General features: G+C 34.3%; 1 protein-coding gene across 6 annotated transcripts in view; it reads right to left on the bottom strand.

Moving 5' to 3' along the window:
* LOC138932219 (uncharacterized) overlaps window positions 1-17247 on the bottom strand; it is a 197583-nt gene that overhangs the window by 179953 nt on the left and 383 nt on the right. For all 6 annotated transcript variants that reach the window (XM_070293831.1, XM_070293840.1, XM_070293849.1 and 3 more), the window contains exon 2: window positions 13233-13663. In XM_070293831.1, the coding sequence (XP_070149932.1) occupies window positions 13233-13273 (41 nt within the window). In that variant the 5' untranslated portion in view covers window positions 13274-13663. The remainder of the gene's footprint in view (window positions 1-13232; window positions 13664-17247) is intronic.

Genomic DNA, 17247 nt, shown 5'->3' with positions numbered 1-17247 from the left:
AGCGAATAATCGTGACTGTTTCTATTTATTATTACGCTGCGTTCCTTTTTATTTCTTTTCCTTAATTTAAAAAAAAAACGCGGAATATATCTTTCAAATATGTATATATAATTCAGATTAAATCTCTGAAGTCTTTACTTAATTAAAGCTTCCACGCATAAAGAAGTCTATAATAATCTTAATTAAAACTTTTAAAAAAAGTTTTTTTTCTAAAAATTTATTTATAAAAAAATGATAAATAATTTATATTCGTTTGTATAATTTTAAGAATTCGTTCCTCTCACGACAAGTTGTCAATTATTTCAACTTATATAAAATTTGGTTGTAATCGTTATTCGAATATATCCCGAGTAGAATCACTGGAGGCTGCGCCGAAGAACATCCGCGAGATAACAATCTCGGGAAAGTTCCTTGTTCGCGAAGAGGGAAAGCGCGTTGCCGATCGATTGTTTTTCCCCTCCTATGAAATGGTTATTGTACCGCGATGAGAAGAACGGGTCAATGCGGCATAATAACCTCGTAATAAATCGCTTTGAGCATTAAGCGTGCATTTAATGCCGGCACACGTACACCCCGCTATAACACGAGATTTATCGCGCCATTCATAAAGTACCGTCCTATAACCCCTCAGGATGCATTGCATGGTGATTCCATGGATAATAGTGATGTACCAGACCGGCACCGGAAAGTTTACATACGGCGCCAACCAGCGTTTAAGAAGGCCTAAGTTAGTACTTAGTCTTGATTTCGTGATATCGTCGATTCGCATAACCGCATCAAACCTCACGCAGAGATAACGAAATATCGACGACACAATCGGTATGGAAATTGCGACGGGTAATATTTGCGAAAGTATATTACATTAATATCGCAAAGGGAGAGATATCCGTATTAATTTAATTGGCAAAATAAAATTACGAGATTTTTACTTTGCGATCAATCAGAATCAGCTACGATAAAAAGGAACAAGAATCTTAATTTTCTGCAATTTTTACTATTAAGGATGGTATTACTTAATACATATTTATACTATAGCTCTTATACTAATCTGATAAATATTCTATAAATATACATTCGTATAGTATATATTTCATTTCTAAATTTCTTTATCCAAGTATTATTAATTTGAAACCGTTTGAAATAATCTTGTTTTTCGTAGATCTTTTTTTTTTTTACTCTATTAATCTTAATCTTCATTATATTCTGATTTAATATAATGGCCGAATAAAAAGAGAATATATATACAACTGTAAATTACTAAATTACTGTATAAAAGCTGTAAACTGCTAAAAATGTGAAATTTTTCCCAGATTAAAATAAACTTATTGTTAGATGAGCTCAATAAGAAGAAATCAATATCGCATCCCTACAGCTTCCCGTTCAATTTTCATCGGTAGACTGCTCTTAAAATGCAGGGGAGACTTGCTCTCAGAGAAGCGATTGTCACCGGCACTCGGAAGTGGTTTCGGTATCCGACCACTTCCGGCAGAATGGGCTTTAAAATACCACTTGAGTTCGATGGGAGACAACCTGAGAACCAGACGTATCTTTGAGCGGAAATACGAGTCGTTGTTTCACGAAACACATTGTATCCGTGTAATCCTAAACGACACGAAACTTTAAATAACGCTGCAATGTAATGCGCTATATTCCTATCAAGTCGCATAAGCGAAGAAAATCGTAGAAAAGAAAATAAACAAGTAAAAGTTGTAAAATAAAATATAATCATATATATCCAGAAACTATATTTATAATTCAGATTTATATCAATTCTTTCCCATTCTACTTTTCATCGCAAGAAAAATATATCCAATTTTCTCAATTTTTCAAACCCCCCCCCCCCCCCGCCGCCCCTTAATTAAAATAATAAATATTTCTTCTACATAATATTTTCCTATCATGTTTGTCTAATTTTCCGTTCCAAAGATGATATCGGTCTATTATCGCAACATTCTATTATGCATATATCATGTTCATCCAATTAAAGTGCGTCGTTTAAAAAACATAGGGGACTCAATCCCCATAAAGGACCATCGCCATTCTCAAAAACTGCTCCGGGATATTTATTGCGCAAACAATCGTCTCGCATGAACGAATTACTTTATGTTGCAAATGAGCGAAGTTAAGCTCGTGTTACACGAGCGGGTTGAATTCTCTCGCATCGCGAATCTCGTCAAAGAACGAATCGCAGAGATATTGTATGTACGATTATAAAATCGCGACCATCATCGCACGTTATAACAAACCGAGGATAGTCTGCCGGCATAAGTCGTCTCCCCGTGTTCGGCTCAATTTTCTGGCGCAACATGTAATTTCGCGGCACCCTCGAGGCGAGGGTTTCGTACAATGCTGTAGAGCAGTGTTTCTCAAATACATTTTTCATCAAGCGTTTTTTTTTTAATCTATTTTTCATTCAGGAAAAAAGCTATAAATACATATGAATATTAATATTGATTAATATTATTGCAAATTAATTTTGATCGGGTAAAACAATTTTATCTTATTTAAATTTAATTATAATAAAAATAATTTTGTATAAATTATGTAATAAATAATATATGAATTTTTTAAATAAAGTCAGATCTGATTAGATGATAGAAGTAGAAGATAAAAATCAGATATTGCAGAATCAGATAAATAAAATATTGCGTGTAAAAATTCTTTATTCTTCCCTGTGAGAAAAGAATAGAGGAAACATACAATTAAAATAAGATTGGATCGTATAAAAAATTTTATATTTTTTCTCGCGTGCATTAGATCGAGAAACACTGCTGTAGAAGGTTCGAACGAGTCATTTAGGGGTTGTTAGTTCCGCCGCGGGAAAAACACGAACAGTGGAAATGAGCGGGCATGCAGATGCAGCCAGGCGTGCATATACTGTTCTGCCATGCGTTTTCCGGGGAACGTCCCCCGGCATGCTCAGGCTAGAAAGAAATGATCACGACGTCCGGGTGTCTGCTGGATACTTCAGCGAGACGTGCAATTACTTCGACGAACGAAAGAAAACATGTTTATGAACTTATGCAAGAAAACGGAAGAGATGTCTGCTGACCTGGAAAGTACCGGAAAATACGAAGAAACGCGTAATAAATTTCCGCATGGACTGCGAGAGTTTTATTTCTTAATAGTAGTTTATTAAATTAGGTTTTAAATAATTATTTAATTATCGCGTTTAATATAAATGTCATAAAATATTATTTTACTTTATTTTATTTTGTATTTAATATTTATCCTTCATATTAATAAAATCAATTTAGAGAATTATTTTCAAAGTGATTATAAATACATTGCAAAATGTTTTGACGTAAATTTATGACGCCTGCAACGAAATACAGCGCAATAGCATTCAAAAATCTTGATGGCTTAAATCCAAGACGAGTATAGCTCAATACATTTATAACATTCTAACATAATCAATCAACATTGTGTGCATTGTGCAATAAGCTTAAATCAGAAAAAATATCCAATCTAGAAATATAGATATAATTCTGAAATTAAACTAATATTTCCGATAGATCATACTGAAAAGCGAAGTTTAACTGCAAATATAAAAAAAATTATATATAAGACGGAATAATATCAAATCCTATACTAAAATCAAGAGCAAAGTCATTTTAATTCGAGGAATAAATATATTTTAGTACAATTTAAAAATAGATATACATATATATATTTATCTTTTTTTAAACATCAAATATCGCACATAAATTGTAAACAATAGCGTTCTTCGATTCCGATCAAATAACTTTCCCCTCGTTATCTGAATATTCAAATACACAAGAATTTAAATATACTTATCTCGCGCGTATGTGCTCGCACGCAAAAGGCGATCAACGTCGTATCGTGCTCGACTAAAATCGTCCGACAAAATTTGCATTCTCGCACGAATACAGACAGGTAGATTTAAATATACGCGACAACGCGACTGTACGTTGTACCGTCTTTAGACGCGGATGAACTTATGCCTGGTCTTTTCACCTTTTCCCCGCTGCTGGCACGAATCGCGGGCCCGCCATCGCGGATCGAGTCGAAAGGTCAATGAGAACAGGCGCCTTTGTTTAATCGATAACGCGCGTGAACCGTAAATAGAATCGTCCGCGAATTTTCGCACGACCTGCTTGCTCGCGTTCCAACATATCAAATCCTCGTATTCTCAGTCAGATATCATATTTTCTCGCATAGAATTTTATTTCATTGATAGCTGATCAAATAAATCGTGATTAAATATAAAACAATGTCAGCTTGTGCGAAAATCTATCATAAATATTTGTTATTTTTCGGATTTTGTTTTACGAATAAATCTGAAAGTCCAAAGATCAAATAATTAATTTCGATTAATCGAAATTGGCTGATTGTGCCTTCCATTTTTAAAAGAAACCGATACCAACAATATAATTAAAACTTTAAAAAACAATTTTTTTAAAAGATGCAACTTATAAATAAATCTTTCCCAACAAAATTAGTTTCTTCGGAATCATTTCCATTTATGTCGCTGGGAGGATGGCCGAAAGGCAGAAGGTGCGCCGGCCACATTTTCATGAATGAACCCCGCGCGTAATGGATTGCGACATTTCTTGCGGTCTGAATGGCGAGAGTTTGAGAATGAGCAGCGTGTCGCGGAGCCTTCTCTTTCCCACTCCATCATGTCGAAATCGTCGATCCCAGCTCGAAACAAGTCGTTACCTTTTTCATCACGCGTGCGAGAAAAGCCTCGACCTTTCATCTACCCGACGCGAAAGACGAAAGACGAAAGAACACTCGGATTTTACCTGGGTCGTTGAATCGGACGCTAATTTTGTACGGAGCGCGAAGGAAGGTGATTATAAAGCTCTTACGTCGGAGTCAAATATATGGCTTCGTATACTTAACTATTTCACCACGCTAGCTATTTCTAATATCTCAGATACGTCCTACTATATCCTCATTTATCATGTTACGCCAAAAAATAATTAATTATCCTACAATCTTAATTTATCAAGCTATTATATTTACGATATAATTGGGGGAAAAAAAAACACATGTTTTAAAAAAAGTTAGGGTAGTTGTCTGAATGTAATTATTGTAATAAGTTATTTTTTTTTAAGTAATTCATTTAATAAAGGAAGATTACAAGCTGAAGGCACATTTATGGTTCTACGTCGGTAGAGCTGTAAACTGTACGCCGTAATTAATGCAAGTAATAACTTCATTTTGACGATCTACTTATAAGGAAAATGATGGCTGTTGAAAAAATTAGTTATTGCCTATTAAAGAAGATTCTCTTGGCGCGTCAAGCCGCCCTTGTCGCACTTCGACACGATGAAACGCGTAAGTAAGGCCGGTCTAATGGATGCTCTTGTCGCACGATGACGGTCGCGACGAGGCACCGAATGCATTTAGAAAGGTCGTTAAAAACTTTTTATAGGAGCGCGCCACCCGGTATTATCTCGAGGGTGAGTATGTACATAGCGGGTTTCTGCCTTCGAGTCCCCCGTCGAACCGTTATATACACGGTGGCACGTTCAAACATATCGCCCCCGTTAATCTCCGAGTCTTCGAGCGAGAACACGCAAACGATTTCCGAGCGAAAACAATTCGCGTTTCCGTTGGAAAAATGTCCCCTTTCTTACCTTAAATAGATTCGAACAACGATTACGAAATATTAGTCATCGGTTTTTAACAGCGCAAAAATTATCACTTGCGATGAGAATTTGCGGTAGAAGCATCGCGTGTTACCATCGTTGAAGTATGAATCATCATCATCGTTCTTCTAGTCGCGCAATGTTTTTTTTTTTTTTTTTTTTTTTTTTTTTTTTTTTTTTTTTTTTTTTTTAAAGTTGTATAATATACTTACGAAAATATTCACGGAACATACGTATATTAAATTTCAATACGTAGTCGAAAGTTTTTATATAATTTTTTATATAAAATAAAACGTTTCACGGAGATATGATCGACCATCTGATATGGAGTACATCTCGTACAGGGAGGACGAGCTCGTAAATCCGCTGGCGTGCTCACGGATTCATGGTTCAATCAAAAAGTTCTAAACGTGCCGGCCGCTCGTGTATTCATTAGCCGTCTGTATAATCGGCGCTATAAATTCCGGAACACCACATACGTTAACGCGGAGAACGCGGTCCGGATCCCCGGAAAGCCGTCGAAAAGATGGTGCGCGACTCGCACGATGCCGGTATTTATAGGCGCCGTTTGGCTCTGTATTAGTCCAATTTGCTGCACGTCCCTGCGCCCTCCAATTAGCGAATTAGTCGGTGCATAACATCCACGTTTTACCCACGCGAGTCGCGAATTCCAATTCGAACAGTGACGCTCCATTTAATCCTGACGATCTCCACAAATTCAACAATGTCGCACTACCCCGTGTGTTTTTAGAAAGAAACGCCGAATCCTACAGATGCTATGAAATTGCGGAAACGCGTCGAAGAAAATGGGGAGAAAATATATGTTAAAATTTACGCTACGCAAATTTAAAAAAAAAAAAAAATTTCTGACAGATAAAAATTTGTAGTCGATTTTATTAAATAGATTTTCGTTTAATTGTAAGCATTAAAAAATTTTAAAATTTATGTAGCTGCATTACTATTATACGCCCAATTATGATGACAAAATTAATTTTAAGAAAATTCTTGTCCATTCAACGATTATGAAAATGAGTGTTTCACGGACTAATTTTCTGTTTTGCTCATGACGCGACATTCGTGTTAACAACCGAGCGTGTTTCGCAGACGTAAAGAGCGTTTATGCCGCCAAATTCGTTTACTGTGGCCGTGTCATCGCGAGCATACTACACGAAACTACTAGAAACTTCCGACGAGAAAGAGCGACGATGAGATGGAGAAACGTGATCGTCTCGTTGAGACATCGCACGCTTGTGGTGCATCTTCCCGCATGTCCCGCATGATTTACATTTTCCGCAACCTATATATCCACCCTCTATCGCACGCCAAAAACTATTCTCGTAGTCGGTCAGCTCTACGATTTTCGTCGTCCTCATACTGTTGGTTCGTGCCGCAATCATCGTTTAATTTTCGCTCGGGATAGTAATTGAGAAACTTGCCGTCAGAAAAAATATCGCGAGCCCGAAAAAAAAAATCGAAATTAAAACGTATTATATTACGACGCAAAAAGATTAAATACTGACACATTTTTGTTCTTATAAAATAGATTAAAATTATATTAATAAATGTTCCTTCTTCATCATATCTAAATATTACAAGAATCGAAAAAAACATGTAAAAGATTTAAACATCTTTTGAACTAATTTATACTATCTGATTAAAATACAACATTTTGCAAAGATTTATTTTCACGTAATTACAATTTTTTTGCTTACGTTTTTTGTCATTATTTTTTCTAAAACGAGACAGTTAAATTAATAATTTTTCGCATCGAACTGTTCCGTTATTACAGAGCAATTATTGCACTGAATAATGATAGCAATCCGAGTATACGGAACGCGGTATCTCATAAAGTTCACATAATAAGACCTTTGATCGCCCGATGATCAATTACGATGCGAAGTTAGCGTGCGCCTTTCGTAAATAATTTTAAAATGTGCACTTATACGTCGTTCATTTTCGAACGTAATTACTAATTTCGCTCTGGAGAATATAAATCAATGCGTACATTCGGTATATCGATAGAAATTTAATTACATAACCATTGATTTAAGTGTATTAATTATTGATTTGATTAATGTTACTTATACACTGATCGTCATAGCTAGTATATGCGGTTCGATTGAAACAATTTATGGCACAATTTCTATTAAACTTGAAATCCCTAGATGGATTAAACAAACTTTGATAGCCCTCATATATCGATCAAAACTTATTATTAGAATAAATATAATAGAGTGAAATTAATTCTTGAATCTAACAGTAAGATATTTCTTACGCTTGCATTTTTTAAATATACATGGTTAATCATTAATAAAAAATAAAATTAATAAAAAATTTATAAAAAAACAACCGATTCAACTTCTTTTATTTCCTTATATAACTTAGATGTAATATTATCGAAAATATTGCATTAAAATGTTGCACATCGTCTCTGAGCAGATGCATTTTACAAAAAAAATCACCATCATCCTTTGAAAAAATGCCACTCCACCTGTTCCCAGCATCAGAAAGCGCGTTGACCCTACTGGTCGCCAACTGGTCCTGTCATTGCCCTCTCCAAAAATGCTAATAATGCTCTCCGATGACATAACTTGTCATTTCCAAGAGAATTAATTTATAGAAATAATTATTTTATACAAAACTAGTATATCAATTTATAAACACACACATGTTTGCAAATATATTTAGCAAAATACAAATAATGTAATAATGCCATCGATATATTTTTGAAAACGAATTTATTATTTTGACAAATAAAAAAATACAATGTAAAAATGTTCATGAATGTTAAACTATCCTGAATTAAAAGAAAAATATCTTTAAAATATTTTTACAACGTGCACGTTTTTTTAAATCTACATTTTCGATTACTATATTGAGGAAACTTGGATGTTGAAATAAAGAAAATTTCGTAACGGCATAACTATTTATGTAAAATGCGTAAAAATTTTTTAATAAACCCTGGCAATGTTCAGTTAACACACGCGCTTGATAAATTGCGGTGCATTGAGATGCATACGTGGTTCGAAAACAAAACGCAGCTCGAAACACATGCATAGCACGACTTTCACGAGCGATGGCCCGAACGAACATCGGTGTCTCACTGTATAAACACGTGTCAAACTCGGGACGCGTGAAACGCGGTTTCAAAACGGGAATGAAAGAAGGGTGAAGCTTTTCAATTCTTTACGATCGAAGGACATTTCGAAAAATCGCTCGATATTTAGTATTCTGTTTTTATAATTTGACTTGTCATCTGCTTTATAAAAGATTAAAAACTATATTCATTTTTTCAACAGAGCTTAAAAGAATAATAAAATCTCAATTAATTGAACTCTTTCGATACTATATAAACAAATTCACTTTACATCAATTTTTGAATTATCATTGTCGGTATATAAATATATAGATCATCTTTGTCTGTTTATAACATCAAAATCCGAGTTCCTCAAAAATATCAATTTCCATACGAAGCTCTTTCAAATGTGTGTTCGAAAAAGTATTGGTACGAATGAACCAGGATGTGTGTCAAGCGCATCTCGACATGGAACTGCAAAGGGTTAAATTACTCGAAAACACGAATTTTTCCACTTCGTCTACTGCTTATTCGAGCATCGGTTTCGTGTCTAAACCAGTCTCGATTTAACCCGTGACTACTCTGGTAAAATCTTAAGTGCTAATGCCCCCCCCCCGAGCATCCGACGAACGTATGTAATTTCATTAGTATACTCGGAACTTTCTATGTCTTATCTTCTATTTTCCACGCATTTCCCACAATTCGACGATAAAAAGCCTGCTTGTGAAAATTGCATTTAACTTTGGCTCGCTAACCGATGTTATCAACAAATTCAATGCAATTTACGGTATCAATTTTTAGTGTGCGCGGCGGTACATTTACATTGTAAATGAAATTTATACAGAATGTTTCACAGGATTTCTCTCTAAAACTTTAAAGCTGTATTTTTTCAGGAAGTTGGTATATATTTTCCACTACGCAAAAAACTTTGTCAAAATATAATTCTAAAAAAAATATTCAAAAAAATTTTAGTATCTAAAAAAAACAAACATTTTAAGCTTTTGAAAAATATAAAAACATAAAAAATGTAGACTCTTCAATTAGTTCCAAAATGCTATAAAAATCTCTATAGAAATAATTAGATTTTTTAACTTAAGAAAAATACATTTTTTTCATATATATCTTGATTATATATAATCTTTCAACATTATGCGCAATACGTAAATGTTGATTAGCGATTATTTCCTGTCAGACGTCTCAATTCAATTGCATCGATTATTTTAGAAACATCCTAATATACGTAGCAATGCATTCCGTGCTCATCAAACGATACCGCAATAAATTATAAAATGCATTCCTTCGCAATTCTCTTTACGCGGAATACGAACGCAAGATCACAAGCGCTGGTACATTCTAGCAGTTAAGCGGTTATGCTCTCGCGAAGAAAAGATCGGTCGCGGTGATACTTCTAAAATTAGCTCGCCGCCGCCGCAGCCGCGTATAACTTCCTCTCTCTGTGCGCGCGAATGTCGTGCGCGTAAATTCCTGCGTGCCGACGTGGTGGACTCGAAACCGCGCGCGAATTAATTGCCGTCGAGCTTCAGAAAAGCTGCCTTGAAAAGCGCGCTTCGCCTAACTAATCCCGCACCATGCCATAAATTTCCGGCTACCCGCTGCTTTCGCGGCGTGTTTCCACTCTATCTCGACGCTCGGAGGACGGCGGCTCGATAATGATTTTGCGTATATAAGCTGGCAATATTTACGCGACGTAAGAATATTAGCTTGGATTAGAAATATAAAGTGACTTATTCTCAGAACGCGAAACATCGATGTCCGATTTTACATGAAATCTTGATAAAAAGTGTAAGCGATAAGTAAGATAAAAATGTTAATGATAAGAAAGATGGTATCGCTTTTTCATAAAAATATTTTTCTCTATCTTTACAAATATTTTACTATTTTTTCTTATATGCTAATCGTTATATTTCTCTAAAAAAAAAAAAAAATAAAACTTTTTATCATGTAAATCCTATTCATATTTTGCTATATTTCATTAAAATATAATTTTTAAATATTATTTTCAGTTCTCTTTGATTATATTTCTAACATCTCACTGTTCCCAATAACTAATAACTAGAAAAATTATTTTAATACCGATTTCATATATATTCCGAAAAAGAATATTAAAAATGCGGAACATCGGTGCAAAGAAAATAAAACAAATGTTCTATCGATCTACCGCACGAGTAGCTCTCACGGAGATTGCAACGGCGTTTAATAAAGCCGTGATGTATCTGCTCTGGGTTATCAATTAGCGGCAGACGCGATTATAATCCACGATAGTATCATCGATAACTTGCGAGCGAGAGATGGAAGTCTTAATCGCGAGTTGCGCGCTACGATGTTCGTGAGAAAATTTATACCCAACGTGTCACACACAGTTTCTCGTGTGTTGCTCTCCGCGTTATCGCGTCGCCTCCGGTATTACCGCTTTTTTCAGCCGTTGACGTCTCGTTCCGCGCGACGGGGACCTAAGACGAGCATTAATTAAGGGCTCGGCGCGCAGCAGGTGTTGTAATAATTCTTACGAATTGGCCTCGAGACGAGGTTCATTATGCTAAGCTATGCAATACGCGGCAATACGTAATCACATGTGCCGCGGCGTGCGTCGCGTCATTTCGTCCCTCGCACGGAATTATTTATCCAACTGTCAATAATGTTGCTCGAGGATGCGTATGCGCGGTGACATCAACCGTTAGCATAATTTATCATGTATGAATAAGGATGCGCGTTGATTGCTTTTTTTTTTAAGACGCTCCACGACGTATTAATCCCCCGAGAGGCTATTTAAACCCCGGCAGTTGCGGAATTGCAATGTCAATTGCAATGTTGACGCATTATCGATATGGCCTGTGACAGCCGTTTGATTCACTCGTCTCGTGGCGATGTCGTGACGAGCGATTGTACGCGGGTCACAGTTATGTATTTTGAATTGTTTCGACAAGTGTGTGTGTATATATATATCATATACTAAGAGAATGAGAAACTAATAAATTATCTCGTTTAAATGTCAAGGCGTATTAATATCTAGTCACACATTTAATATCAGCAAGAAAAAAATAACACTATCATATACGAGAGTCTCTCAGAAATCAAACTGATCAGCTACACTTTTTATAAATTTTTTAGAACATATAATTAGAGTGCCCTAATTAATGTATTAAAATTTTAAAAATAAAAATAGTTGAGTTTATCAATTTAGCTTCTGAGAGACTCATACATCGATTTAATGAAAAAAATCATACTGTATGCTTGAAAGCATCAATTTAGCATGAATAAATTAAATAATAAATAATATTGTAAAAAATATATACGCTCGTAATATTGAACGAAATTAAAATTGATTCGACGCATGTGGAGATATTTTTAATTGCGATAAAATGGAAACGATTAATGATTATATATACTGGCGTTTCAAAGCATCGCTAAAGGAACGTCATTAAAAGGTGCGTTAAAAATAATATCGAGTACGTTCTACGCTTTAAAAAGCGAACAAATCTGCGCGAGTGCTCGAATTATTGTTGTGAAATACTATCACTTAATCTCATTTTCGTTGCATCGCGATATACAAAGAGTCAACGATGATTCAAAATTAATCGATACCGATTAAAGTTGAGCCAAGATTAATTCCCATCTCCGAAAAATGAATAAATTAGTTCGAGTAGAAGCTGTATCGAACTTAGCCAGCTAGACTAATGCAATTTTCCGCACCATTATCTTTTAATGTATTACCTTCCTGATCAACTGCTGTTAGAGATATATACGAAAGAGATAAAAAAAATTTCAGATAGCTTACAACGCGATAAGTAAATGCTTTTTGTTTTTTAAATAAATTGTATCGATATAAAAAATAGATCCGCTAAAGAACGCTTTTAAGAACAAAAAAGCACTGCTGGATTTTTACATTAATTATCTAATGTATTAATTAAGAAAAACTCCAAGAGAAGTAAAATATTGAATTTACTTCGCGATTCTTCAGGTTGAAAGAATTTTTGATTGAGAAAAAAATTATTAATCTTCCTCTGTAAAAATCTATATATATTGTTTCTTACTTTCTATTCTTTCTTTTCTCTCTCGCGTTAAAAAGTATATTATTATTTTTAATAACCTAGTATAGAGAGAGAGAGAGGGTAATTCCATTATCAATATTAATATATGATTATCAATAATTAAAGAATTAAAGTAAGAAAATAAATATATATAAAATGCATAAAAAAAAGAACAGGTTTGTCATCTGATCAAATTTTTCATTTAAATCAGGTAATGAAAAAAGTCGTGCAATCATCGAACATTTAGAATATTTGTAAAGCTCGCATTAATTATGTACATCTGAATTTAACATATTTTCTTGATATATATTATAATCAACGAGTCAATATTATGTCACACACACATGCAATATTTTTTTATAAACATATTTGTTAAAATCACGGTCTCTTTTGATTACTCGATGTAAATAGAGAATTTATTCACAAGCCTGCTCAATACAACGTGACATAATAAATCGGCGACAGGACGTGATTATATTCATTTACCTTTTCGATGGCTTCCAGCGCCGCTTCAGCACTCCCAGCATGAGTAAACCGATAAGGATGAGGCCCAAGCGCTAACGGATCTCCGACTTGCAGCTATCAAGCACCAGTATCACAACTGATCACTACCGAATCACACTATCACCGTATTATCTCGTCGATCTCCCGGGAGATCTCTTTGTCGATCGTACACGAGTCACACCATGATCTCTCCCGGACGAGAGTTCTCTTTTTTTTTTTTTTTTTGCGCGCGGTCTCTGGTTTCTCACGTCGCGAAGTTTGATCGATTTTGCGATGATCGGCGTTCACCGGTTAAATAAATAATCGTCGTCGTTTAATCCCTTCGCGAAATCACTTTCGATCACAATACGAATCGCGTGGTTTTCAAGTAATTTTTTATCACTGTTATTGAGCGTCCTTATTTATCCGTACACCTGCAATCAGAACAATAGCAATGGTACTTAAAATTAATGCAAAATTGAAATGTAGATGTAGACACGTACGAAATAATTAAAATATATTATTAATGGCGAGATTTTTTCCCCTCAAAATAAAAGAACAATGTTACGATTAAACATAATTTTTTAATTTTAACGTGTTGAATATTTTAAATAACTAAATTAAAAATGGTTTCTAATATAGCCTTTTATAAAATTGGCTAATAAATTCATTAGAGAAAAAATTTAGTGTGTAGATCTATATTGTAAGAGAGATTTTTTTTTCTTTTATTACAAAGATATTTTTTAAAGAAATTATTTAAAAAATTTATTTCCACAAAACAATTTATGTGAAATGTTAGAAGAACATTCTTGCAAAATAGCAAAATTTAAATATTTTCTGACTAATATTACAGTATGTGTGTCACGGTTATTGCTTAAAAAACTATAAAAATATTCACATTAATTAGATTCTTATAAACACACGTAATCTTTTATCACACGTAAATTCGTTAAAATGTAAAAAAAAAAAACATTTAACTCAAAATTATATTACATACTATATAAGGAACGATATTGTTTCTCGTGCGCAGAGAATAAATTCCGATACTTGATATATATGGTGTATTATTCCGTTGGCGGAAGTTTGCTAACAAGTAACAACAATTCCGCGTGCAACCGTTAAATATACAGGTTTACATGAAACGTTACACGAACGATAATCCATTTTATTTTTTTTTTTTTTTTTTGTCATCGCGCTGCAGCATTGTGTTGCGCCATTTTATGCGACACGACTGCAAATCGATGTGTAGTACGTAACGCAACACGATCGCGAAGATTCTATTTACCATTCACAAAAGATCGCATAAATAATAAAGCACGCCGCTCGACAAATGTTTATCCTGTTTCCGGGGGGAGAGGGGGGGTCGCGGAATAATTTATCGCCCTTCGAGAGAGCGTCGTCATCGTCGTCGAGCGGGACAGACTTGATCGATATCTCGAACGCTTGCTCAAAATTGCACGTACAAAGGGCTTTTATCAAAAAGTCATTTTTAAATCGTTGCTTTAATTGAACACCGATAAATAAGATCGAAAATTCTCGCGCTTCTTGAGAAATTCGATGATTAAAGAACGAATAATAAATCACGTCCCTCTAATTAAGACGATAATTAATCGACAGCATCCCGAGGGGACGTGCACCTTTTGTCGGCTACCGAGGAAAATTGATTCGCTTTTATGATAAATATTGCATCGTGCTTTTTTTCTCTGAGCGAAGAATAACAGGGATGTTCTTATTGCAAGACAAGTTATTAGCTCTATTAGTTCATTTACCTTATATAAATTGTAAAAAAAAAATGCTATCTTATTATGCGTGAAATCCCACATATACAATAAGCAAGTATTATTAATAAATGCTAAAAGAAACTGTATTTAACGAAGTGCCTTAATTACATACTATATTCTTCAAAAGAATTTAATTGAAATTTTAATTATGTATCTTCTTAATTACCTCGAAATTTTTTATCGTTAGATGAAAGATTTCTCAAATCGAATTTTAAAAAGGAACGATATTGAAAATTACATCGTGTTAAATTTCTATAGAATATAGTCAAATATATCTGCGTTCGTTTATCATCCAAGTTTCACGCGGTGGGATGTCCATTGTCAAATATATTGACATTTGATCGGTCAATATCGGTTATAGATGGGAAATAAAATTTTTAATTCTCACGACGAAAATTAAACGAACATGATCGTGTGTTTTGCAAATACGAGAGCAATGCAATCATTGATTTCCGATTCTCGGGAATAGCGGGATAGGAAGTGACGTTTAGGCTCGTATTAGAATGATCTTAATCTGCTTTCTGAGATTATTGGTTTGCAAGCAATCACGATCAATGTGGCTGAACATCCAATTGCCACGAAATTGCATAATCCTCCTCTCTCCTCCTCTTGTTCAAAGGTTATTTCGGGCCTTATTTGTTATGTATGTGTATATTTAAATTATATTGATAATGAATATTACAGCGTATCTGCACGATATACGAACACGAATGATATGATTATAATCATTTTGCCGAGAGACGAAAAATTAAAAAAAAATCACGGTAAATATCAACAGCTATCGCTGAATATTGTTATAATTTTAATCGCTTTTATAACAAAATACATACATACGCGAACGATATATCACAATTATTCGTATTTGATTGAAAAAATGTAGAAGTAGATTAAATATGAAATTATTAAAAAATTGATACCAATATCTTTATAAATAACATGTTTTGTTAATAATAAAAATAATTAAAATATATTTAGCATAAATTTCTAATATAGAAATCATGTTTATTTCTAGCCCGGTAAATTAATTCATCAATAATTTCTAGACAATGATCAAATCAGAAACAATTTTTCTTTAATGATCTCACTTTATGACTTCATAAAAAGATATTTTTAGAATGAGCTTTTATATGTTTTTTAACCGAGAGAAAAATCTATAGAAATATCCACTCATTATTTAAATACAGTAAGTATTCTTATTTTAGAAAATCTCTATTCTAAAATAATTTATTAATATTAAAAATCACTAAATATATGTACGATTTTACATAATTAATAATTTATTAAAATAATATATTTTTTAAACAATTATGTGTAAAAATGTTGTAAAAATTTATTAAAATATTATATTTTTTAAAACAATTATGTGTGCTTAATTATGTGTAAAAATTAGATACTCTATCATTATCATATACCAAACTGCTAATGTATTCAAGTAAATCAATATTCAAAATGGCTACCAATGAACGATCTAAATATTCACGAATATTGCAACGCATCTGTTTATATCGAAAGAGATATCTTCATAATTATGAAGTATTCCGCTTGCTCCTCTTACTCACTTGATCATTTGAAAATCCGAACAATGTATCGCTGAAATATTCGCTTTATATATTTCGAAACACGTAGGATGCGTGCATATCAAGCGGCAGCGCTCCGTTGTTCGTTAACTTGTATTAACCGCGCGATTGCATCGATGTTCAAGTAGCACGAGCTCCATCTCAAATATAGTCGTAGAAACAAGGGGACGATTTAACGCTTGATTTATATCGGAATAATTAATATCGCACGTTAATCAGCGGAAATTATATTCCGCCGTAGTAATCTTTCATATTTCAGCAAACATCGATGAATGATAACGCTCGCGCTTCGCGCTCGTCGCTCGTTAATAAGTACGAAAAATTACGACCATGATGAAATTTCTAACATGGTAACTCACCGATCGTCCGTGTTTGAAAATATCGAATTGTCAATTAAAAGTTGCGCTCGCATCTCGTAGAACGCTCCCAGGATCACGAGACGATCAATAATCGCGCGCGGAAAGTTCGAAACTAGAACATCGGCGTTCGCCTTCCCGACAATTCGGAGAAGGTACCCGCAATATTCGCGCGCTCCGAATCGCTTGAAATCCGACGCGATTCACCCCCGCTCTTGTCAATGACGTCACGTCACGTGATTTTCGAAATCGCTCGAAAAATTAGCGCGAGCAACGGACATGGCGGACGAGCCGAAGAGAATAT

This window comes from Polyergus mexicanus, unplaced genomic scaffold, assembly GCF_030449975.1.
Source record: "Polyergus mexicanus isolate NDT 795.1 unplaced genomic scaffold, iyPolMexi1.0 SCAF_1, whole genome shotgun sequence".
Lineage (NCBI taxonomy): Eukaryota > Metazoa > Arthropoda > Insecta > Hymenoptera > Formicidae > Polyergus > Polyergus mexicanus.
This window is presented reverse-complemented; position numbering and strand designations above follow the sequence as displayed.